Genomic DNA, 25,328 nt, shown 5'->3' with positions numbered 1-25,328 from the left:
AGTTAGAGAGACATCATTAATGGCCATTTGTAGTCTAACGATGGATGATTTAGAAAGGTTGAATCTCAAACCAGTCCACAGCAAAATCTGTAGATCCTGTTTTATGATTGTGCAAATGGCTCATGCTCTCATGAGCTAAAAGGTTCCTGACATTCAGACAAGTGCGCCCATGTCTAGAGAGCTCGGCACTGAGATGTGAGCTGAAGTGTCCCTGGAGGTCCCCGCTGCACTGACCGTGAGTGCAACGAAAGCTGGGAGCTTGAATTCAGTTCGTTCCTCGTGTTGAAAGAGGTGCAAGCCCATATCTTCCATTCTAGAAGACTGTGGCAGCATAATCTGTGTGGGAGCATTTCCCAGCAAATAGTGTGAGAGCTGTGGTGCTGGAAGGAAAGCCCTGCATTTGGATTAATGAGAGAGCAGAGGTTTGCTCAAGGTCTGTGTCACATGGTCAGCTTTGGGGTCTGGACCTATTATCATAAATAATGTAGCCATAAAACTATTGGGCCTGAGGGTGCAGTTTTGCAGTTGTCAGTAGCTGATCTAAAACTGCCTTGCAGCTGAAATAGGTTGTCCTGCCCCAGTGACAGAGTTGGGCTCCTTTCCCTGCCAGGCCTAACAAGTGTGCAACCACGTGGAGAAATGCATCCACTCATTTCTTTGGCTGGGTGTTACCAGCCCCTTCCCTATTACTTTTTGATCACCTGAGTTGGCCACATGATTGCTAAAACTGGGACAAGGGGAAGCAAGGAGGGAAAGGAGGGCAGGACTGCCCCTTTTCGTGGCAGCATGGTTCTGGATGTGTGTGAACCTTGCTGCACCACAGCCTCGCTTGCCACTGCTGAAGTCTATGATTTTCCCAAGTGTGCCATGAAAACAGCGGTGTTACAGCAGTGCATTGGTAAAGGGAGGCTGCGGTGAATCAATCCCATGGCAGCAAACAGAAAGTTTCAATTGGAAAAATCAGTGGGAATATAAATATGTCTTGTTGCAGTGCAGTAGTTATCCGTAGCAACCCCAAACAAATATCTTTGCGAGGGAGTTGATTCCCACCCTGTTAATCAGCAAACAAAGACTTGTGGGTGTGAAGCTAATGGTTACAGGATTGAGTGTTACCAGTGGTATGTAATCAGCATGCATATGCTGGAGCTGGCTGCTCATAGGGGAACTGCGCTTTAAGGAGGCGCAGGAGCGAATGTCCTGGGTTTCCTGGGCGCTTCCTTTGCCAGCCTGAATGCTGCTGGGAGGGAAGTCATTTTCTGGGAGAAGCTGATGCCAGTTCAGAGAAACTTCCTTACGTGTGTTGGAGAGAGCAGGGGTGCAGTTAGGCAGTGGGGCTGGATGAACTTTGGGAAAGAGAGTTTACAAAGCGACTGTTGCGTTAGGAGGAGAGATGAGTATCTAAACCAAGCAAACAAGTAAAAGAGGTGACTGATGGGGAACCTGAAGGAATTCAACCCATCATGGTATAAAGTCTACCAGAAAAAATGTGATGAAAATAATGCTTATAAAGTGAAAGTTATTTTTCGTTAGGGGGAAAGACAGGGTTGCAAGAAGTGGCCATGGGGATCCGGCAATCTATGCAGTCTCCTGGTCCGTGAGCATTTGCACTCCTGCACCCCCGAGCATGTACAGCGATGCCTGTGCCCTGCAGACCCCCCAGTTTAGACACGGTATCTGCTGCCAGAAGGTGCTTTTCTGCCTGTGCAGCTGCATAGTTTCTTCAAGCAACCTAACCTAGGCTGACGAAGGGCTGTAGTCTGACTCACAAATGTAACTGCATCCACACCAGGGATTTTCCTGGCTTAACAGTGTCTCCTACAGTGTAATCTCTTTTTCTTCCCCTTCCCTGCCTGCCTTGAACCTCTGCTAATATAACCCAATAGCATAAATGATGCCTGACTCATGCTTAATCCACAGGCAAAATGTACATGATGGGGAAAATCAGAGAGGATTTTGCTTCTGCAAAACTTATTGGCTGCCATCTCCTTTAGCTACGGAAGAACCACTGGTAGGAAAGTGAAAGTCAATTTGAACCTGAATCCTATGTTCCTATTTTTAAAATCCAAATTCAGGAGTAGGAAAAGAGCAACAGGAAAAGATGTTAATTTTCATGCTGTTTTCTGTGCGCAGTTCCCTATTTCTTTGCACAGCAGCCTGCAGAATTGGAGTTTATTTCTCTGACCACTGTATTATTCAGCTACGGAGGTTCTTGATAGTTAGAGCCAAATAATGCAGTCAGTCTTGTTTCTGATTCCTCTTTGACTTCTTTTGTTTGCTTTTTTTTCTTTTTTGTTGGAAATTTCCCCTGAAATGAAAACTGCCAAGCTGTGATCTCTCTGCCTGCATCCCATGCAAATGTCCTTCCAGTCGGGTTTGGCTCATGACAGGGCAAAGGGCAAGGACAGACAAAAAGGTAGAGAACAGTGTGTTGCAAAAAGAGGACTGCCTTCTGTTAGGTAGTAAGTGACCAGTCAACGTAGTCCGTGGTTAGTCACTCACTTTGCACGATCTCTTTAGCCATAACGACATATGCAGAAACATCATAGGTTTACTATATCGCAAGGCATTCTCCATGCATATTCAGTACGCTTGAGATCTAGGTGGATGGTTTGGATTTTGTTTCTTTGTTATAAAAAGAAGGCTTTTTGGTGATCAGTTTGTATCTCCAAATAGTTTTGAGCATAAAGGCACAGGGCGCTCTCTTCCCTAGTCGAACCCATAAATCAGGTAGCTGGGTTACTTTGTGCTTTCGTTTGAACTCCTGGTTCAGATGATTGATAGCAAGTGTGAGAAGACGACTCCAGATTGAAGACCCTGTGCAAATCAGAGCTGTAGTTACATAGGAATTGATAGCAGCAACTCCACATGTGTCGCCTTATGTTCCCTTTGTAAAACGTTCCTTCTTTCTGAGACGCTTTAACACTTCCATTGTTTGCAGCAGGCCTTTCCAATTTTCCAAAAGAAAAGCCCCCTTCTTTGGTGCATGCACAGTTCTGGGTTTTGCTGAGCTGGAAGCCGTTGCAGATCACTGCTTCTCTCCTGTCGTTCTGAACACAAAAATGTTCAGGCCAGGCCTCCGCAGCTCCTTCCGTAATAGCAAAGAGCACTGCACGGAGAGCTCCTGGGATCCTCCAAGTACGTGCATTATGCATAGATGTACTGATATTGTCTTTAGTTATATCATCAAATACAGTTTTTTGTGTGTGTGTAATACTTCTGCTTCCTTCAGAGCTTGATCCTGCTCCCATTGAAACCGATGAGGAACCTCTCACTGACTTAAGTAGAGCAGAATCAAAATCTTTAGCAAGAAAGTGGGCACACAAGGGCAGAATTAGTTATATAGGAAAGCAGAAGTTTGCCATTTGCTAGCTTTTCGTTGCTGAGCCAAAATGACCATTTTTTTAACATGCGGCAGACAGGATGCATGCAATACATCTCTGTATATTACACTGCACACTATGTATTGTATTAGATAATTTTTTTTTGGATAAGCTTTGAGTAAATAATAATTTATTCCATATAGTTAGTAATGCTGAAACGAATTTTTGAATTATTTATTTCATATGTTTTAGCTCAGTGTATTTGGATGCCTGCAAACTAACCCACTGATCTGGTGTTTGAAACTTCCTTATAAATAGTGGTAGTTTGAAATACCTTGCCAAAAAACGAGGTCATCCTTCTTTTTTCCCTGGGGGAAGAAAAAAAAATCCCGTGTGCCTCTATGATTGGTAGGAAGTTGATTTGTAAAACAGATGCTGCGTATAAGTAATTGAGTTGAAGTTGCTAGAAATATGTATATTCTACACAACATCTGCAGATCTCAAGATGTATTCATTATCTTTCCAGAATTTAGATTGTAATTATGGGTCCTTTATTTAAGTTTCCATGGTGATGTAGAAAATGTTTCCCTCTTGTCCTTTTCTAATCAGGACACTTGTATATTTGAATGGTGAATGTTTTTCTCTCCCCTGGGTAAAGTTAGTTGTATTAATACAGAGATATTAACTTGACACGGAGCTGTCTGCTCCTTAGACAGAGATTCGGCAGCAGGCCTATCAAGCATTTGCTGCAGATTCCCCAGTGCCGCTGTTTAATTAGCCTGTGTGTTTCCAAATGCAAGTAGGAAGTAGCATCCAGTGTCATAACAAGTGATGTGGTCATGCTTTGGGGATTTGTAAAGTTGGAGTCAAAGTCAAGAGGCCAGTTATATATCAAACTGGGCCATGCTCTTCCCCTTCACCCGAGCAGGATTCAGTAGATGAATTCAACAGATGGGACAGAGATGTAACTTGACTTACAGTTTGATTCAATGTAATCTTGCATATGAAAATGTTTCCAAGTGCCTCGGAAACGGACAACAAAGCAGCAGTAACCCCATCACGGTTAAAGGCTGTAATTGAGTTACTAATTTTAGATTTTTGCTACGTTTAATTTACAAAAGAATCCCCACAGTAGTGTTGCAAACAAAACTAGCATTGGTATCTGTCTTCTCTCCTGCACCACTTACTTTTAAATGAGTCTAATGAAGTATTTCTCAGTGAGGTATCCAAAAAACTGTTGAGATTTTCAAATACGCTCAGAGATTCAAAGGGAGGCTAATGCTTGGGGAGTACAGGTTGCATGTCCTGCTCCATCCATGTGCTGCAGAGCATGTGGGTTTGGTATAGCGTTACCTTAGGAACTGCAGTGCTTGGCCTTTTTCCTCACACTCTTATCCAAGGAGATCCTTGATTCATTCTTGGTGTATGTTCAACTTGGTGCATCTCAGGAGCAGCTGTACAGCTCCAAAGTTGCTCTAGTGTCTGCTTTCCACATGGCTGCAAAGCTAAAAAAGCTCCAAATGAACCCCTGCTTCCCAGAAGATAGCGAATTGGCTGGAATTTTTCCAAACAGCTCCTCTAACTTTTAATTTTGGTCTGAATTTTTAGCATTTCTGAAATAGGCCTGCCATATTGACTGTCCCAGAAAAAGGGCTCCGCTCTGTTTTGCAGTGAATTTCGTGCGGGTCACCCCAGGGAGCGTTCATCCACAAGCATTCCCGCAAGGCTGGATCCACAGGGCCCTTGTGATATTTCTTTTCATAACCAGATTTCCACACTGTGTTAATGCACATTTATTTAAATATACAGCCTCATGTACCTGGATGCAGGATATTAATGTTACAGGGTTTTTTAGAAAATGGTGAAAGACATGTCTTATTTACTAAAGATGATGTTTTACTCAGGATTTTTGGCAAGCTGTTGGAGTGAAAAGTGGACTTTTGTATAAACTGGAATAATTCTTATTTTTGATCTTACATACCCAGAATATATATACATATAAATAAACCTGATCAGCATTTGCTGACTGTTCAAATTAATTCTGTAGATGTTGCAGGAGCTGCAGGTAGTGAATTGACAACACAGTTGGCTGAAAAGGACTGTTTAGTTTTATGTGTTTTGATTATTTGAATAGATTGGAGCACATTTAGGCCATTGGGTTGTTATAGCCTGAAATAATTTTTATTTAAAATAATTTTAAACCTTTTTTTTAATAGCTTGTATAAAAATAATCAATTTTTATGGTAGCTGGTCACTGACCATTACAAACTGATGTCTAAAAATCTTTGTCTTTTTTATCAGTGTAGAGGCATTTATCTTTTTCCTCCAGCTGAGATCATTTTTCGAGAAGGAACAGCAGGCTTATTGTCAAATTGTGCCAAACCAGACCAGAGGGTCAGGTCCGCCAGCATGGCTACACAGAAGAGGTCACCTTCTGCTGAGCTGTTGGTGGGAACAATTTCCTTAGGTCCTGACAACCTCCTTGCTCTGTTCCTTCTGCCCGAGGAAACGAGCGCCGTCCTCTGCGCAGCAGCCCCTGGGGCAGCAGCTAAATTCATGGAGCAGTGACAGCAGCTGCCACTAGGTTTATACTGCAGATTTTTAATAGACCTAACGCCATGTGTGAAACAGGATCCTGTTTCCCTACCCGTAGCCATGTGGTTGGTATAAGTGAGATTTGGGGCGGAAAAGAAGGTGTTTTCCCTCCAAAATCAGTGAGTGTCACCGAGAAAACTGTCTTCCTCGCCTTCACCTGCATCGTTGATTTGTTCAGCTGCTGGGGTTTGCCATGGCAATTATCAGAGCAAGTCTTGGCAACCGTTCCCGTAGGCTTCATGCTCAAGAGCCAGCAGCAAATGGGCCACGCTGGGCAGCTGGCTGGTTTGCGCATACACAGATGTGCACACGCACGCCAACTGCCCGTTGCCCCACTGCCCCTTCCTCTGGGCACATTTGTGAATTAAAATGTCCTGCCGTTCCACCTCCTTGGTGCCAATGGCTGGGCAACGAGCAAAATGGCACTGCGTTTGCATCTTGACAAAGCACGGCCAAGTATATGTTGTATGTCTTGAATCCTTCTTGCCCCATCTGATGGATGTTCACGCAGTCATGAGGGTGCAATGATCTCCTGTTCAAAGCATGCATTGGTGGCAGGAGGGGAAGGGCACTCACGGTGAAGTGCTCCAGTGTGCATCTTCACTTTTAAAGGTTAAAGTTTACATTTTTCTCCTGAGTGCCCCTGCTGACTGGCAGATGGAGGCAGCGGTGCCTGTTAGCCGTGTGCTGTTGTAACTATGTGTTGGTGGCATTGCTCAGAGCAGGTTACATTTCTGTTGTTTTTTCTGTACGGAAGAAAGTTTCCTCTCTGCCTTAGCAGGAGCTGAAGGGGAAAGGAAGTATGAGAAAGTTTTTAAGTCCTTTGCTTTGCTTGGTCTTTGCATATGGTAATCATTTTATAAGTGGTTCTCTATGTATGTTTTGTCTCATTCCGTGGTTTTCTGCTTTCTGAAAATCTGCTTTTAAAAAAAAAAAAAGGTGATGTGCAGAATCGGGCAAGGTTTGATCATAAGTAGCTGTTGCTGGTACAATATGACATGCACAGGCCTTCCAGAGGTTTGAAGAAGCAGGTGCTGCTCAGCTTCATTCTCCAGTCCGCCCCGAACACGTACTCCCCTTTTTCTCCCCAGAAGGTCCCTCTGAGAGCTTGGAAGGGTGTCATGTTACCTGGTTTCTGGACCAAGGCCCACAGACTGTCTAAAGCCTGAGTTGTGTTTTTCTCCCAGTAAACAGTTACGGGGAGGATGAAGAATTGACAACATCTTCAGACAGCGGTGATGAGGTGATTAAGCAGTTTGAGATCTCTGTGTCACGCTCACAAAGTTTTCGATCGGGAGTATCTGAAAAAGCAACACAAGCGGGTTTGGAACATAGACCCAAATTCAGCCGCTTGCTCTCCAGCCATGAGGAGTACAGTACAGAGGCATCTGAATGCGAAGGTATTGCTTACATATAATAAGATTAAAGAAGTTTGCTTCATTAAGTTTGGTAGCCCTCAACTTGGAAAGGATTCTTCTGTTGTGGAGAACAAGTCCTGAATCTTGTTTTATCTCTTGCTAAATTTGGTTTCCTAAGTCATTACCTGCAGCTAATTTCTAAAATACTTATGGAGGGAGAGTCTAGATCCAAGCTCTGCTGAAGTCTATGGAGATCTTTCCATTAACTGTACATTGATTTCAAATTTTGGCTTCTAATCCACAGGGATTTTCATGGATTTTATTGACAATTTTGCCAGAGTAAAGACTGCAGGACTTGGTTCTGATAATTTTAAACTGTATTACTTAATTCATTTCTTTAGCAAGCCTTTTAGCAGAAGCTGAATGTCTCCTTTTATAGCAGCTTTGCAAACACAAGGTGAACAGTGAATGAATTATGCTGTATCATTTACCAGCACATATGCCAAATGTCAGGCAATGACAGAAACTAAAAATTTATGGCACAGAAGGGAAGAATTTTATGATCTTCTATAGACTAATGTAATGACTCTTTTATACAAACAAAGACGAAATGCTTTTAAAAATGTAGCTACTTAGAAAATTGGCCTGAACAGATTCTAAAATCTGGAGAAATTCATTGGAGAGAAGAATCATGAAAGTGCCCTCTGTTTTTAGTTCCATAAAATGTTTTAATTTTGAAATACAGTTGTTTGATTTTAATGCATCCTTTTATTAATGTGATCATTTTGAGTTATGGCTCTCTGTTGAACTGTTCTTCTGTCTCAGCGTGGCACAGAGTTGCTCTTACTTTTCATTTCAGAGGTAACTGATATTATTTCAATAGCTATTCAGGAACTAGATGAAACCAGAAGCTGAAGCCTCGTTTCATTGAAGACACTTGATTCTCTGCACCATTCCTCATTGGGCTCAAGATTAGACCCTTCATTGCAAACATGTCTATAAAAGCAATATCCATAGGTATGTCAGGTGTCCTTCAAACTCAGAGGGATCTCTGAAGGGTGTAGAGCCACCATTACCAGGTGTACCATGATAGTTACACCCACTCACAACTCCTGGTACGAGATGTGTGTTTGTACAAAAAGCTGAGTGGTCGGGGTAATTCCCAAATAACCCCCACATCTTGCTAACCCCCAGATGCTGGTCAGAGAACTTCATGTATGTGAGAATTCATTCCACTCCCTAGCTGGTGCAATGATCAGCAAAGGAGAAAGGTTTGTGGGTGTAAAGCTGTCACTGATCCCCTGAGAGTGTATCAAACACTGTTTCACCTGAGCAGATCCCTCTGGACTTCTGGGTGGGAGGTTAAAGGATCTTTTGAAAGTACTGAGTCCAGACTGAGCTCATGGCACTTTCAAACCAACTTTAGACTCTGCCTGAGCTCTTAAGGACTTGTCCTCTCTTAACAGACATTTTACTCATATAGCTGGTAGGTTTTTTTCTTTTACAGAATAAGAGATCTACAACAAACTTAGGGATACATCAAACTGAGCATCTCAGAGGGCCCTTAATAGCTTCTTTCTCATTCAGCCCTGACATACTGCGAAGTCTCCTCACATCATCATCCTACACAAGATTTTTCTTGACCCTCTGTTTCTGGTATCAATGTCATGGCACTCTGCACTTTGGATTCATTCAGCTTTAACTTTTCACCCATGAAAAAATCTTTGTAGTAACCTGAATAGATGTTGGAAAGAGGAGTGCACATCGCAGGAAGGAAGTGTTTGGAGGATGCTCCAGGGAGCTGTATGGCTAGGATGCCAGCTACCCACAGCCTATCTGCAAATCACCCTGTTAATAAAGAGCCTATTTTAGTTCTGGAAACATGGAGTCTTCTCATGCTATTACACAGCATGTGGTAAATTAAACAATCTTGGCCTGATTGCATAATGTCACTTAAAATTTAAGATCCTTTTTCTCTTTAACCCCTAAAATTTACAAGCCATTTTTGTTTAGATTTATTGTAATTAGATAATGATTCTGCTCCTAAAAGGCTCTTCTGGGAAGTTTTTTAGCACTTTTTGTTGGCTAATCTCAAAATAACCAGGATCAGGAACACTGCTCAACTTCCCTGTGGTTGACTTGTTTGATTATGTGTCAATGAGCACCTGGTGCCAGGGTACTGAGGAGTGATTTGAAACTGGAGCTGTAGCATGGGCAAGGAAAGAGAATTACCGCTATATGAGGGCTAACATCCCTCAGTTCCACTAACCCATGTCTCTACTGCTGTTCCTGGCTTTGAGGAAGAGGGGCTTGAAAATCACTGCTAGAAGCTAGTAGGATTTCAAGTCAAGAAGTACCCACATCCATACTGAAATCCTTTCCTCCTCTGGACGGTATTTAAACAAGCTCTTAACTTTCAGCATGTTTATGTACAGCCTGGAAGCCAGGATCAGATTTCTTTCATTTTGGAAAATCACAAAGACAAGACATTCTTTTTCTTGCAAAAGCACGGTGATTCGCTGCAGTCCTCAGAGCAAACATCCCCCTGGTCAGTGCAGGGAACAGGCACACATTAAACTCTTCATCTGAGTGTTTCTTGCTACTCAGTGGACTGTGCGGTGTTAATGTAGCTAGATCTACCAGGCTTCATCTTTGAACTTGGGTGATGCCTCGTAAGAATTGATGAGGCCTCTCAGTATTTGTTTCTTTAGCACATAGTAATGCTTTAAAGAAGTCAGAGATTGTTTACCACTGAAAAAGAGGAAGCAAGATACTTTGGGTTAACCAGGCCATTTACCTGCCAATGTGAGAGGGGTCTTCACAGTATTTTCCAGCCTAATTTTCAATATTTGATGTGCTGAAACTTTCCCCGTATCTTTGGAGAAATGCTTCCATAGCCCAGTACCTGCAAGAATTCTGTTCCCTGATGTTGCAGGTGGGGTTCATCCTTTCATCTTACAGAATTCCTAGTTTCTTCATAGCAATTCTTCAATCTTGAAAACAGGCTTTCCTGATTTATTGATGATTTACATTCCCCAGTATTCCCATTGCCTGCTTCCTGGCTTGTATACGCATGGGACTTAACAAAAAAAATTTGAGGGGCAGGATTGAAAAAACACTCTTTTAGTCTGCGATGCTCTCTGTCCTTAAGTCTAGAATTGGCTGCTATTGCTCTGTGGGGGCTCTTGGCTAATTACAGTTCAGATATTTAGATAATGCTGTTTCAACATATGCCTGATACTGTGCTGTTTATTCACATCAGTTATTCATAAGACAGTTGACATTTTCTTCCTTAAAGTTCTCTCAGGTAAATTATAGGCTTTTTACTGCTATGACCTTTTCCCTTACATGAAACACTTCTGTTTTGACTGTTTTTTGTGAATGTAGTGTTAGAATGGATATAATTGGAGAGGTATAGTTGTCCTTGTCTTTATAGTTGGGCCATTACCTGCAATGATCCTCTTATATGTGCATTTTTAAGTGATTATCACTTACCAAACTACCTTAAATTTAAAGAAAAAGCCAGACTGTTTCACTAAATGGTTTTGGTGAATCACCTTTTCCTTTCCTTTCCCTATATATCATATTTGCTTTCCTAACACATTCATTTTGTGTTTCAGTCTTAGGGAAATGGCTTGCTCTGTTAATATATTTCTGGAGTTTTCCCGTTATGAATAGCCCTTTATGGCTTTAATGTAGTTTTTGAAAATTCCTCTCTTATTGATCTAGATATTATCCCAGCAGGAGTCAAAACCACAAGACAATTGTGTGAGGATAATTTCTTACTACAGTAGCTTTTTATTCTGAAAGCCTGCTGTGTGGTGTGTGCTTTGATGGATGACCCACTGTTTAAAATGTGTATTAGACATTGCCTTGCTAATTAAATGCCTTAAGGAGAGCCTGTACCCATTCAGTCTCAGTAAATTTGTATATGTGGATATTCTGTTATTTTATTTCTTGCTTGCATTCTTATGTTTACTTGTTTCTGTTTTCTGACTCTGTAGAGTTGCTCAATAGGGAGCAACAGCAAAAATCAAATGACTTTCTACCCTCACTCAAGAGTTTCAGCTCAGGGCAGAGGGGGGGAATGAGGGCTCTTAGTTTCAGAGCTAGGTCTACCAAGTGGGAGGCAGAAGAGGAGAAGAGGTGTTTTTTTGCATTTTAGAACTGAGAAGAGCACTCACCTAGAATTTGAGAGATCTGAGTTCGGATCCCTCTTTTCTTGAAGGACCATCTCCCATGTCTCAGAAGAGTGCCAGAATTACAATGCTATGAGGTGTCTCAGATTTTTATGTTGACGTGCCTGTGCTTGAGGCATTTTACTGGGAGGTGAGACCCTTCTTGGGAGGAGGAAGGAGACAGACTGCTGGTGGTTCTCCTAATCACTGAACTGTTTTTGTTTTTTTTGTTGTTGTTGTTTTTTTTTTTTTTTTAAAAAAAAAAAGCAGCCAGGGAGAGAGGCAGAGACTTCTGCCTACCTTTGTGAAATGGTGCCCAAGTATAACCCCCTTTCCCCTTGCATTATTTTTATTGAGCAGATATGAATCAGAAACAGCGTGTTTGCTTAACAAACTAATTGTTTTCTATTAAACCCAGCTTTTTATTTTTTTTAATTTTGAACTGGAAGCCAAACTTTAAGAATTGATTGTTTTATAATAATGTCCTTCTTGAGAGCAAACTTTTCAACCCCCAAATGAAGGAAACCATTCTGATTTCATTACTTTCGCCAGCTGTCTGGAAGCACAACTTGTTTTATTTCACTGTAACCGCTCCTTGCTTGCTTGAAAGTGCTGGAGGCAGAATCTGGTTCTTTCTGTACCTAAAGCAACACCTGTCATCAAAATCATTAGATGTCAGGAGGTCTCTCGTTTTATTCCTAAAGTGTTTGCAGAATACTCCTGTCCTTTCCTCCTCCTCCTGGATAAAAGGAAGACATCAGGCTTATATATGCTATGCTTTTCATTAATTTTTCTGATCTGTGCTTTCATGGAAGTGATTGATTTGGGACCACAAAGTAGCTCCAAGGCACTTTGAACATCCCAAACACTCCTTTGATAATTGCATTTGGTGGGTAACTTTTTCAAGCAAAGGCAGCCAGTTTCACTGTTCAGGATGTGGAGAGTGAGGAACAGCCAAGTCCACTCCATTCAAATGTTGGTTAATACAAGATGTGTTATTTCACAAGTCCAGTGCTGGAGCGCTCATAAGTAGAAACTCTCTGCCAGCCATATGCTGTATATGAGGGTAAAAAGAAGAAAAGGAAGAGAAAAAGACACATTTGGGGAGGGAGGAGAGAAAGAATTACTTCTAATCCTTCTGAAATTATTTTCTTGCTGCAAATTATTAGATCTGGATGGACTAAGCCAACTGAGTTACCAAGACAACCTGTCATATCGCGAAGATGACCATACATCTGCTGATTCAAGAACAGCGACTGAGCATAGGGGTTCTAGGCAGCATAGAGGGCTTAGGATGGAGTCCAGCATTGCTGATAACGTTAGCCAGCAAGCTGCGGAAGCACGCTTGGAAACCGAGACGGCATTTACCAACCAAGGATTTGAAGGAAATGATGCTACTGACAGCTCATCAGCTTGGAGTCCTGAGGTACAGTGAATTGTTCTTTATTGCACACAGTAGCTCTGTTCTTGAAGGATTTTGGGGGAAGAGTAAGGGGGAAGGCAACACTGATGCTCAAAATGTTAGGGGAGAAATGAAGTGAAAAAATGATCTGCGCAGCGCAAGATAATGGTACTTCTGTGTGCATGAGTGCACACACCTCTGTTTCCTCTTTTCCTTATGTTTTACCTCTTATTACTGAGACTCATTCAGAGAAGCTGTTTTATCCTCTGATTTCTGACGGCAGTCTTTGATCTGAATGCCTGACAGCATTCGCTGTCAATTAACAACAAACGTCCTGGGATGCGCTGCAGTGGCAACAGGGCTGCATGTGCACACTGTGTGTCTAGGGAGGTGGTGTGGGATCACTGGGTCAGATCCGTGCCTCGTTTTCCAGGTGGTTTCTATGGCTCAGACACCGAGAAGCATCTGGAAAGCTGGAGGCAACTGGCGGGGGTGTCTATGACTTAGCCAAGTGGCCATCACTCTGGTCTCCTTTGACATGAGGCATTTTTTAAAGATAGATGGGGTCTGAGGTTGAAGCACCTCTGCCCTCCATTAGTTAGTGCTGTGCTTTCGTTTCAAAGCCTCAGGAAACCATTACAGATTTTAAGATACCGTAAGCATCTGATGACTTAGCATCCCCCTTTTCCGTCATATTCTTTCTGTGTGATATGTTCAATTTCATTATTATTTTACCACAAGATTTAATTTCTGAAAAAAATACCAGCCTGCATCAGATATATTAAAAGAACAGCACAAAGGTCGCATCTTCCTGAGTCACAAGAGACCGCTCATCTGCTGTAGAAATGAATACCTCCATTCTCTGAGCAACAAGGCTTTGATGGAAATGCTCCTTTCCTCAGAGCATGTTGCCCTGAGCTGAGTAAAGAGATGGAAAGCAACTCCTTAGTGTGTATGCGCCAGCCCTAAGGGGTGTTTTGAGCAGCATTTTGGCTTGCTGTACAAACCAATCCCAAAAGATACTCCATAACACATTGAAACGCTGTGCGGTGGCAGTCCTCACCCCTCTTTGCTGTGTGCCTCTGACACGCTATTTGTTGACCTACTTGAGGCTCCTTTCTCCTTCTCTGCATTCGATGGACATTGCCATGGTACACGTCTGCTGCAAAATCTCAGGTGTCCTCCCCTTGTACGTCTTTGGAATATGTCCCTCATTTTGCTCCTGGTATGTGCATTTTAAAAATGCGAACAATGGTTATTGCGTAAGGGGGCAGATATGCCCAAGTCCCAGTTTATCTACTACAAGTAGCTTCTCATCCAAAGGTATTGTGTGGATTAATGAAAGACTTTTTATTGCGGGAACTAAATGTTCTGACATGCCAGAAATGTCCATGCGCTATTATGCTCCATTCAAAGGGCCTCTCTTTAGAGACAAAAATGGTAATTTTATGCCCCTGCAGTGGAACTGCAAGTACCATTTCAAGCCTAGTCCATAATTAGCTGCTTTCTCAGGTTTCTCTGGCAGAAATGGACTCATTTTACCTTGTGAAATGGATATTGGCTCTGTCCTGAATGACTGGGTTAGACGTACAGTATCAATCAGTATATTTGGCTTGACATAACAACAACACTGCTGGGAAGAGGGAAGGAAATAAAATCAAATGGAAGTATCTAAACCCCACACTTCGCTTGCATACGAGTTTGTTTGTATAGCTAGTACATTCACAAAGCATTTACAGCCCCAGCTGAGCTCGGAAAGACAATGGGAATTCTGGCGATGATTTCAATAGAGAGAAGATTGAGCGTCTGTAAGTGTCGTGTGCTGCAAACCTGTGCAGCGGTGAATCCCAGATAGCACAGTTCTCTCTGAAAGGGCCAACCCAGGGCATCTGACTGCCCAAGGAAAGGTCACTGCCATGGAGTTCAGCATTTCTCTTTTGCTCCCTTTTTCCAGTATGTGCAGTTTTCTCTGCAGTGGATATGTCCATAGCTATAGTAGTACAACTTGAGATTTCCTGAAATCCAGATCCTTTCTAGCTGTCACGTCAAAGACCTGGCGCCTTCAGTCTGCTCTACACTCTGCTAGAAGAGGAGACACTCAGCTTCGTTGGGACACGAAAATGCCTCTCGGCCATTTTTTACCTGTGGGTTTATGATGACGCACAAGAGTTCTCGTTCTCCAGCTCAGGCGTGTAGATGAAAGCAAAGTTATGCTGTGAGCAGTTTTCTCCATGCTTCAGTAGCAATTCTCCAACGTGCCTTGATTCCATCTCCTCAAGAGCAAATGCACAGATGAAAGTGGGGAGGGATGAACATGTGGAGGGAAACATGAATCAAGTGTAATCCCATTACATTTCCTTCTTAAATATTATTTCAGCAACCAGACAAAAATAACTTGACAGCTACACAGCATCACTTACATTTGCATAACTTCACGCTCTCTCCAGGCAGCCTGGCCTGCCTTGCATTTTTGTCTTTGAAGCCTGGTGTTCATACAGAAAGACATTTTTATGGGCAACCAAGTCATTTTGTGTGCTGTCCGATAGAGGTGATTCTTCTCTCTTTGACATTACTTCTGCAAGATGTACGACAGAAGTTCTGCATAATGTGTGCACGCTGACTTTTGTATTCGCATGCACAAATCCCATAAATACTCATGTAAATGTGAAAAGCTGGAGCTTTGCACTTAAGGTAGATGAATATGAACAATTGAAAAATAGATCAACAGGAGGTAGATACAGATTTTAAGGCTTGTCCAACGTCTTTGAGACATAGACCACCCTAGATACTTCTCAGGGGAACTATATCAGAATCCTTATTATGTCCCATCATCTATGCTCTGAACAATAAGATTCCTATGTTGAAAAGATGTGTTACTTGAAATGCAAAAGAAGATAAATGTTTGAGGAGGAGGGTGACTCAGACTGCTAGTGACAGGCCTTAATTCACCTTCTGGCTATTAACCGAAAATCTTTCCCTAGTACAGTGTATACTCATGTTTAAATACAAATCATTGATCACTATAGCAACCTCTTTATCACATGAAGCACATTCTTGCTCTGAGATAAAAAGCACTTTTGAGCAGAAATGCACACGCCCACTCATCAAAAGGTAAGGTGAGCATCCATGGTTTTTATTTTGTTTTATCAAGATTTTTTTTAAAAAGTAGATAAAAGATTGTGTGTGAATAGGTTTGCATATGTTTTGATTGTATATTTTGAATTTTTATTCTGAATCTATTAGTATCCAAACTAAGCAGAAGGAACAGATGCTTCTCTTGGGAGATTTACAAAGGGAAAAAGGAATCAATATGTATTTGATCAGACTGTTTTTCTCTATTATTATTGCTTTAACTGTGGGAAAAATATTGAATTGTAGGGCAGCATTTAGAAATGGAATTTCCATTCTGCAAGAAATTCTGACATTGTGATTTCCGCCCCTCATCAAACTGAACATAGTGCAGAAATTTTCCAGTGCCCTACGAAACAAGATATCCAAAGAGTTACTAGGTTTGACTAAATAGTTTGGTTTCAATAATGTAAATAGTTCAGTTTTGAAAAAATTCCAGTAATAGCATAAGTCAGTTTTTGTAACAAGATGAAAAAAGTTTTTATTAATCCCTCAAAACTGACATTAATGAAGTTAAGTAAAAAATAAGATAATTTTGTTTCAGTTTTTCCCTATGTAGAATTTTTGCCAAATTAGCAATCTCCTGCAAAACATTTAAAGGTTGGTGAAACTTTTTGTTAGAAACATTTCAACAAGTGCTGTTGCTTAGTAGATTGTATAGGAAACATTACACAAAATCAGGCAATTACCTAGCATTAGCCTTTCAAGAAACAGTGGAATCCTTGTTTTGCAGAGCAGCTACCTACGCTTGCAAGTACAAGTGAGAACAATGTTTTTTTAACAGAGCTGGGATCACAAAGGGCAGCTGAACTCCAGTGGAGGTTTTATTTCTTCCTTCTCCTCACAGGAACATGATGAAATGAACAGCATACCGGTTCGTCACAGCGCTCATGAGCCCATCTGTAAATGTGGTGATTTAGATGTCATCTTCGATTATAAGGCCTCAAGTCAAAAGCTGGTAGTTACTATCCTGGAGGCCAGGGATATCCCAGACAAAGACCGCAGTGGTGTGAACACCTGGCAAGTGCACACAGTACTGATGCCCAGCAAGAAACAGAGGGGAAAGACAAGTGTTCAGAGAGGACCCATCCCCATGTTCAAGGATAAAATTACCTTTAGTAAGCTGGAGCCAGAGGAGCTAAGCGGCCATGCTATCCGTTTCCGCCTCTATGCGGTGCACAAGATGATTGGCGAGAAGATGATGGGAGAGCAGTTGTTCTACCTGAGCAACATCAGCCAGGAAGGGGAAGTGAAGGTGACATTGGTCTTGGAGCCAAGGAGTAATCTGAGTGTAAGTCTACTGAAAGAAATTTGGAGTCCTTAAAGTTGTGTGCTTGGTGAACGGGGACCAACTGTGTCTGATAATGTTTCATTTGGGGCTGTTAGGCTGCAACTCATGTATCTCACCTGCTATCACAAAAGTTAGCTGAAGTAAGAGGAAGCACAGATTGTATCTACCCTACGCAAAGCTGTGCCTTGTTAATGGTGGCTTAGCTAGTAAGCTTGTAAATCTACACAGCTCATGCTGTGGCAGGCAGAATTAGTAGCTTGGATCCCAGAACCTTCAATTAGTTCTTCATTTCGACAAGGACAGTAGTTCCTGTGCACCATTATGTTGGTGGAGCTGTACTACTTCCAGTTCAAGAGCTGTCTTGTTTGGCACCAGCTTGTGGATCTCTGCTTCGTGCAGTGGAGTATCTTCAGGGCTCAGTTTCCATCTTACCAGAGATATTCAGTGATGTTACTTTTCATGGAAGATTGAAGTGGAGAGGTTGATCATGTGATGAGGAAGTGACTGTGCTGCCTCATAGCCTTCCATCCACATCACAGTTGCATCCAGCTCTGGCTATGCCAATCAATTTGTGTAGACAAGCTCTGAGATTATTCACTGTCTATAAGAATCTCAGTGTGAGTTTTTGCATGCAAAATGAATAAAACATCATACTCTGGGTGAGTAGGGGGTGAAGAGAACATCATGGTAGCAAGAAAAGAAAGCAAAAAAAAAAAATACACAGTGTGTGACCGAGAAAAAAAAATTGTGCTAAATGCATTCCACCCAAAAATCATTTTCAAGGAGATTTACTCTGCATTTAACATACTGGGATATATGCTTATCTCGGAGGCTTTGATTTACACTAGTAATAACACATTAGGCAGAGTTCCTCATCTTTAAAGAGAGAGTTCAGAGATGTGTTTTTGTAAAGTGATGCTCCGATTTTTTTTGTGCCCCATCATAATTCATGCAGATGATTTTTAGTCATTGTCATCTCTTAAGGGAGATCTTTACTAAACTAGGCTACAAGATATAAATTAAAGGGAGGGTGGTAGTGAATGTCCTGATGAGACTTTCAGTGCTCTTTCCCTGCAGAGTGGAGACTCTCAGCTTAGTCTGTCAGCAATTTCTCACAGTGATAGCGCTTCTTCAACACAGTCCCTGTCGCATGGAGGGGTGCCAGAGCTGCTCGTGGGATTGTCGTACAATGCCACTACAGGGCGGCTGTCAGTGGAGATGATCAAAGGCAGCCATTTCCGAAACCTTGCAATTAATAGGCCACCTGGTAAGTACTTCCACTGCTATTAAATAATACCATTGAGTCAAAATTTGTTTTTTTTATTTTCTTCCTCGAGACATCTAATAACAACATTTCTGATTTTGGTTTCCTTGCAGAGTATCTGGTTGAAAATTAAAAGCATTATTTCAAACATGTGTGTTGGTAAATCTTACAGTGTAAATGGAGGAAATCATGCAAGGACATCCAACAGGACAGTAATATCTGAATGCCTTCTTTATTGCATTTACCTCTAAAACATCTGATGAGGGGGAAGAGTGCTAGTACACTTCCCTTTTATAGGTGTATACCCAAAGCACAAGAGAAATTCACAGCAGATTCATAAGAAGAAAGAAACACTTTTCAAATGCTTGTATGTTACCATGTGACCTGCAGAGGCCCTGCCTAGTGCCATAAATGTTTCCCTGGGCTATACTTGCTTTATTCCCACTTGCTCTCCTGCTGAGCATTGACCTAGTGCTTTGGGCCCTTTGGGGATCTTGCAGCTGTGAGTTCCCCAGAGTCACACGGGAAGAACTTTTGGAGAAAAAAGGTTTGAAAGTAGTTCTCCTGGGTCCTAGTAGTTGAGTCCTCTTCCTCCAAAAGTTGAATTAAAAAAAAAGAAAAAAAAGAAAAAAGGAATTGCCATGCAGTAGGTGCATTTAATGTTTGAGTTGCAGTTAATCCTTGGGAAGGGTGGTGGATGGATGGTCCTAATGACCATGGGTATAGATGGAGTCATGCACCCGTAGTGCTTTGTTGCTGGGGTGCCTCATTCAGGGTGGAATGGCAGCTCTGTATTCATGTTGTCTTGTCTTTTTGCCTGCTGGCTGAAATCAGCAGCACATGGAAATGTGAAATAACATTTTTTTGCCTGTTGGTGTGTTTATTTTTTGTGATGTTGTTGCTGTCTGTCAGAGGTAACAGCCTTTGACAGCTCCTTGCATTTGCTAGATTTGACCTCATATCTACAGCTTGCCAAGCGGTATAATGGCTTTTGCCAGATGCTGTGCTCTTTGGCCTAGATATAACAATATTTCAGTATATGGATATGAAAACTTAAATTTATGTTGAATTACTTCAGTGTACTACAGAAATAATCTGTGTAGTCAGCCAGTCCCTCAAGAATTAAGGGCAAGTCTGCATAACAGTCAAAGACAGGACCAAAGTCAGTGTAGCCGTAGCTAGTCTGGTATTAGCCATAGCAACTTAGGTCTCCATGTGGGTTACTTAAAGACTTGTTCTTCCTTGCATTTATGTATTCTGTTAAAAGGTTTCAAGCTGAGACCTTATTGGTCAATTTAAAGTAAAGGTAGGCCAAGTCTAGGGTCTTACCGCACGCTCTAACAAGCAAGCTTAATATGTTTATATATACTGCAGAGTAGACATATTCTAAGGTTTTATTCTCAGAAATTAAATGAAAATAGGCGGGATATACATCCTAGGTAATTTGCTGAAGTTTTTCTGGTGTATTTTCACATATCTACCTGTGGTCTTGGAGTTTTGTCTTTCTTCTGCCTAAAGGTCAAGATTATGCAGCTCTTTCATTCTTAAATCAGGCCCTGCACAACTCTTCTGGTAACTGACTGGGTCCAGCATCAGTAGCGTTGCCACTCTTACCCCAGAAACGAAATGGCTTCATTGCAGAGAACTCAAATAGTTGACCTCCTGCTTAGCCCCATCCAGGATGCAAACAGTGCCTTCAATGTCACGATCGAATTACTGGAATTTATTGGTGTTCTCCTGATGAGTGTCTCTTAAGACCTTCCGGGGGCATGTTGTTTAGTTCTGTGTGTTGCAGTAAGATGAGCAACCCTGTAAGTCTTCATCAGTGAATCGTGGAGAATTGTATCTGTCCTGGGCCTGTGGTGACGATAGGGTTTGGCAGATCAACCTCGTGCGCACAGGTTAGCTTTCAACATGGGAAGGTTTAGCTGCCTTGATTATACGTCTCATTCAACTTTTATAGCTGATGGGTGCACAGGAGGTGCAGTAGCTTGGTTGAAAGCATCTTTCAACCTGCTGAGCATTTTGTATGTTTATTGATGAGAAGAGAGGAGAAACAATATATGAGAAAAGGAGGCATTTGAGAGAGTTTCCATTTTAAATCCTGCCTGAATTTTCTGTTTTCTGTGTTTGTGGGGTTTCAGATAAACCTAGTTAAATCAGTTCGGTAGGCGAGACAAAGTCTGTGTCGGCCACCCAAACTAGTAGTCCTGACATTGCTTCATAACAGTTCTCCACTGCTAAGGCTATTTTGAGTTATTCCTTCCTATCCTTCTGTATCCAGACCAACTTCTGTGCTGCTAAACCAGTATGTCTGTGTTAGACCAATTATTAGGTGAAACACGGGAATTCATAAATTATTACAGGGAAGTTCTCAATCTGTCACAACCTGCTTCTCTTACTCAGTCACCTTGTTTTTTCCTGCTTTCTACATTATTCTTATGAACCTGTAAAATTCCCAGTAGTGTAGTGAGCAGAAGAAAACCCAGTGAAGCAGAAACTGAAAGAAGTTAAAAAGAAGAAAAAAAACAAACAAACAGCACTTGTCTCAGATGCTGGGGGACAATTTCGCTGGTAAGTCCTGCAGGCACTGCGGAGGGGTGCTGTGAGGTCCGGCTGTTACTGTCTGAAACATGCTGGTGGCTGAATGAGATGTTCAATAAGAGTCTGTCGCTAGGTGAAAACTAAAACTGCTATCTCCCTTTCTGGAGGGCGAGAAAATAGCTCTTGTGTTTCCGCTAATACTTCCTACCTCAGGTTCTGTTGTTTGAGGCTCTGAGGGGAATGATTTATTTCTTTAAAAGTATCATGGGAATTTCAGGCATAATAGTGCTTTGGGACACTTAAATGCCAAGCCCAAACTGCTACTCAGAGCAGTCATTTATGGAAAGACTGAGAGGAGTCAGGTGGCAGAAGACTGGGATTTTTGCTTTACACTCTTTGCCTTGTCCAGGGCCCATTCAGCTCTGTCCCCATTGACCGGAGAGTGCAGTATTTTTGGTGAAGTGGCACTGGGCAGACACTTGAGGGAGAGCAATGGGCAGAATTTGTCCCCTTCCCACCCTACACTCACACACAGCCTGCAGGGTACCTTTCTGTGGTCCTATTGCAGCCCCGTGGTGTTGTTCCTACCTTGCCCCATTCCCTGCCCCATGGGGTCCCGGGCAGGAGAGCTCAACATCTCCTGCACCGTGCAGGCTCCCTCCTCAGCCCCTGCATCATTGCACAGGGATTGTATTGTGTGCAGAAGCAGGAGCCGGACTTGGACATTGGTGATTTAATGTGGTAGAGACCGCAGAGGTTAAACACATGCTTTTCTGGAGAAGAAAGATTGGAGGTGGGGGGATTGTGCATGTGTCTCAGTCTTCCCTGGACACATACTTCACTTCAGCTTTTAAATGGGATGCAGAGTGTTGAACTGAGTCAGTGAAATATCAAGGTTATCAATGATTACTTGTTTAACAGGAGGGTTAGGAAACAACCGGGCAGTTTGCAGAGACTTGAGTCTTTCAGGCAGTGTCTTCTCTTCAGGTCATGTATGTGGGATTTAAGGATAGTTTGGTCAAAGACAGGTGTCCAGGAGTTGTCTGGGGAAAATGCTGCATTATAGGCCTGAGTCTGCAATCCCTGATCACACAAATAGATCCATTATCACTCAAAGTACTTAAGAGCACTCAAAAGTATGGCTGCAGCATCAGACCGTAAATTATCAGTATATGCCAAAAAGCTTCATGCAGAAAAACATCTACAGTTTTGTTAAATGAGGACACCGTAGTTATTTTGGTGCTAATGACTTGCATTCTGTGCACTTAATTCTCTTCAGTTCTTGTAAAAATCATGAACCTGTGTTCAGATTTCATAAGGGTTCATATTCTGGTGTGTGATATTGTATCTTCTTAGAAGAACAAAAGCCAGTGTGTTCATTTAAAAGATGTTTACTTTAAAGAAGGTAACAAGAGAAGCCTACAACACTGGCAGATATATCTTTAAAAATTTATAACCAATTACGTACTATTTGCATGTTGGTAGTACCTTGGGACTGTAGTTATGGACCAGGAATCATTTGTGCTAGTCAGTGTATAAACACACAACAGAGAGATGGTCTCTGCCCTGAGGGTGTTTAACCTTCATCTGCTGCTCTGCTGGGTGCAGCGCTCTGTCCTCTGATTCACAGTCTTCATTCTTTCCCCTTTCACATTTCTTTTGGGGGTTATGTCTGTGTGTAATGCAATTTGAGAAGGACTATTGTAAAGATATTCCCTCATCTAAGAAAAATCCTCCAAGCTTTTCAGCAGTTGCAGAATTAATCGCACATAATAATTACATCCGTACATGATCATTATTATACCAGCAGCATATTAACCCCATTAAACAAATACAATAGCATTAACGCTGGAAAAGACAGGAGGGAGAGAACAAGCTATCAGAATTGCTGTTGGGAACAGGAGAAATTCTTGAAGTAAAGACTTATCTGAAAACAAACAACTACCTGAGCCACCGATAGCAAGGCCAAGAAGCACAGAAGATGCTCATATAGAAAAATTGGGGTACTTATGTGGTATTCGTTCTTCTGGTATCAGAGTGCTTGAAAGTCATTAGTGGATTTTATCTTGTCAACATGTTTGTGGGGGAAGGAAAGTTTTATTATTCTTGTTTCATACCCGGAGAATTAAGGCACAGGTTAATTTCTGTAATTGCCCGCACTCAGACCAGGAAGCTGAATAAAAAAATAACTTTTAACCAGCATAGCTGGCACTGAACAGGGAGCTTGCTTGAGCTCCTAAAGCTTTTTAATTTATGCTCTCATCTCATCAGTTATAAAAGGGGGACCAGTACCAGGATGAGCTGGGATGGATTCAGTTGAGAGAGCTTGGTTGACAGAGCAGTGGAGATGCTGGGGCAATTACTCACTGCTGAGTAATTACCAGTGTGTCACAGTGAGCTTGTACAGGACCACTTCTCCTTCTGTATCTTTTTATTCCCCATCCTTGAGTATGCCTTGAATAAACTTACAATAAGATAAGCTGAAAAGGTTTTGTTCAGGATAGTAAAGATGAGGCCAGCTGCAAGGGATGTCACAGTAATGAGCAGCTGGGCAATGAAATGGAAGATGAAGTGTGGATAAATGTAAGGTATTGTGTGGAGGCGAGGATGGAATTAAACCTTAATGTGGATGGACTCTGAGCCTGTCAGGAGTGAGATACTGGGCTTATAGTAGATACCTTCAGGAAAATGTCCACCCAAGGATCAGCAGCAATAGTGAAAAAAGCAAATCAAATGTTAGGGATGGACAGAGAACAAAATGAAAAATACCATTGTGTCACTATAAATGTCTATGCACCTGCATAATGAATACTGTATACAGTTCTGGCTTCCTCCATTCAAAAGAAATATGGCAGAACTGGAAAAATACAGTGAAGAGTGACAATCGGGGGCATGGGATCAGCTTCCATGCAAGCAACAACTGAATAGATTGTGCCTCCTACAATGCTATGACAAAGAGAGGTGGGGGAGGATTTCACAGAGGTCTGTGAAATCCTAAGTGTCATTGAGAAAGTGAATCAGGAACGATTATTCATTGTCTCCCTGATACAAAAACAAAGGGGCATAAAATGAAACTAGGAGGTAGCAGGTTTGGAAGAGAAGGAGACAGCTCTTCACACAGCACATACTTAAGCTGTCAAGGTCCTCGCTGCAGAACACGGGGGATGTTAAAAGTCTACTTGAGTTCAGTACAGCACTGGACAATTTGTGAAGAAAAATCCATTGAGGGCTATTAAATACAGAGACACTGCCTCTGGCTGAGGAAGTTCGTGAGTTAGGTCACTGGGAGAGTATTTTTGGAGAGAATCGGTATATGCCTTATTTGTGCAGACTTACTAAGGCATCTGGTGTTGGCTGCTGTTGGGCTGGCTGGACTGACTTGCTCCAGCTCTTCCCATCGTATGCAAGACCTGAGATTGATTAGGCTCAGAAAACCAAGCCACAGAACAATGGGCTTTTAGGAAGCAATTGTGAGATTTTTGTGGGGGATGTTCTGTGGTAATTGTACATCCAACGATAGCTTGCAATTTTCCAGTAAATTTTGCAATAGTATTGTGTTTCTGGAAGTCTATGAAAAGTGTATATTTGCAGTGTATAAAGTGAAAATATTCCTGAATCAAAGGAGTGCATTTGAAGCAGAGTGTACGGTGATGCCTCCCCCACTCCCGTAGCAGTAAACAAGAATCTCCCCCGCCAAATAAGTCGAAAACAAAGCAAATGCTCCCAGGGTAGAACTCTGCTAATTCCAAATTTCAGTCAGAGCTGAATGTTTAATGCAAATCTGCAATGGCTCTGAAGAGCGGCGTTTGCAGGAGACCTGATGACAGGCTGTGTAATAAAGCCATGCCTGTGGGCACCATTGCTGTAGGTGAGGAGGGCTAGGCTTGAGCACCCTTTACATTATGTGCAGCGGTGTTTCTGTTCCTGTTGCTGAGAAGCCGTGCATTAATGCTTTTTGATATGCTCTCAGTTATTGTTCCCACCCATCTCTGAGGCCAGCAGCTAAGCAAAAAGCTCACTATGCTTTGTATGAAGTGCTGCAAATGGTTTGCCCTCGTTAGAGGACAGACACCTTGTACATTTGGAGAGGTATCTGTATTATGCTTTAGCTGCATAAGTGCAGACTGAAAATAGTGTTACGTGTCCTCGGGGCTGGAGAGTGTGGCGAGGGAAGCATGCTGTGGACAGCTGGCTCCGCAGCCTGATGCACGTCCCAGGTGAAGTCAGATGAGGGTTGTTGCTATAAA

General features: G+C 42.1%; 1 protein-coding gene across 6 annotated transcripts in view; it reads left to right on the top strand.

The window, feature by feature from the left end:
- SYT16 (synaptotagmin 16) overlaps nt 1-25,328 on the top strand; it is a 112,424-nt gene that overhangs the window by 80,932 nt on the left and 6,164 nt on the right. For 4 of the 6 annotated variants that reach the window (XM_013940854.2, XM_013940853.2, XM_013940855.2 and 1 more), the window contains 4 exons: nt 7,103-7,315; nt 12,621-12,877; nt 16,830-17,273; nt 18,351-18,540. In XM_013940854.2, coding sequence (XP_013796308.2) covers nt 7,103-7,315; nt 12,621-12,877; nt 16,830-17,273; nt 18,351-18,540 — 1,104 coding nt within the window. The remainder of the gene's footprint in view (nt 1-7,102; nt 7,316-12,620; nt 12,878-16,829; nt 17,274-18,350; nt 18,541-25,328) is intronic. The other 2 variants (XM_067295089.1, XM_013940858.2) reach the window with 1 other exon arrangement.

Source organism: Apteryx mantelli, chromosome 4 (genome assembly GCF_036417845.1).
Source record: "Apteryx mantelli isolate bAptMan1 chromosome 4, bAptMan1.hap1, whole genome shotgun sequence".
Lineage (NCBI taxonomy): Eukaryota > Metazoa > Chordata > Aves > Apterygiformes > Apterygidae > Apteryx > Apteryx mantelli.
Note: the sequence above shows the minus strand (reverse complement) of the source record. Positions and strands in the feature narration are given on the sequence as shown.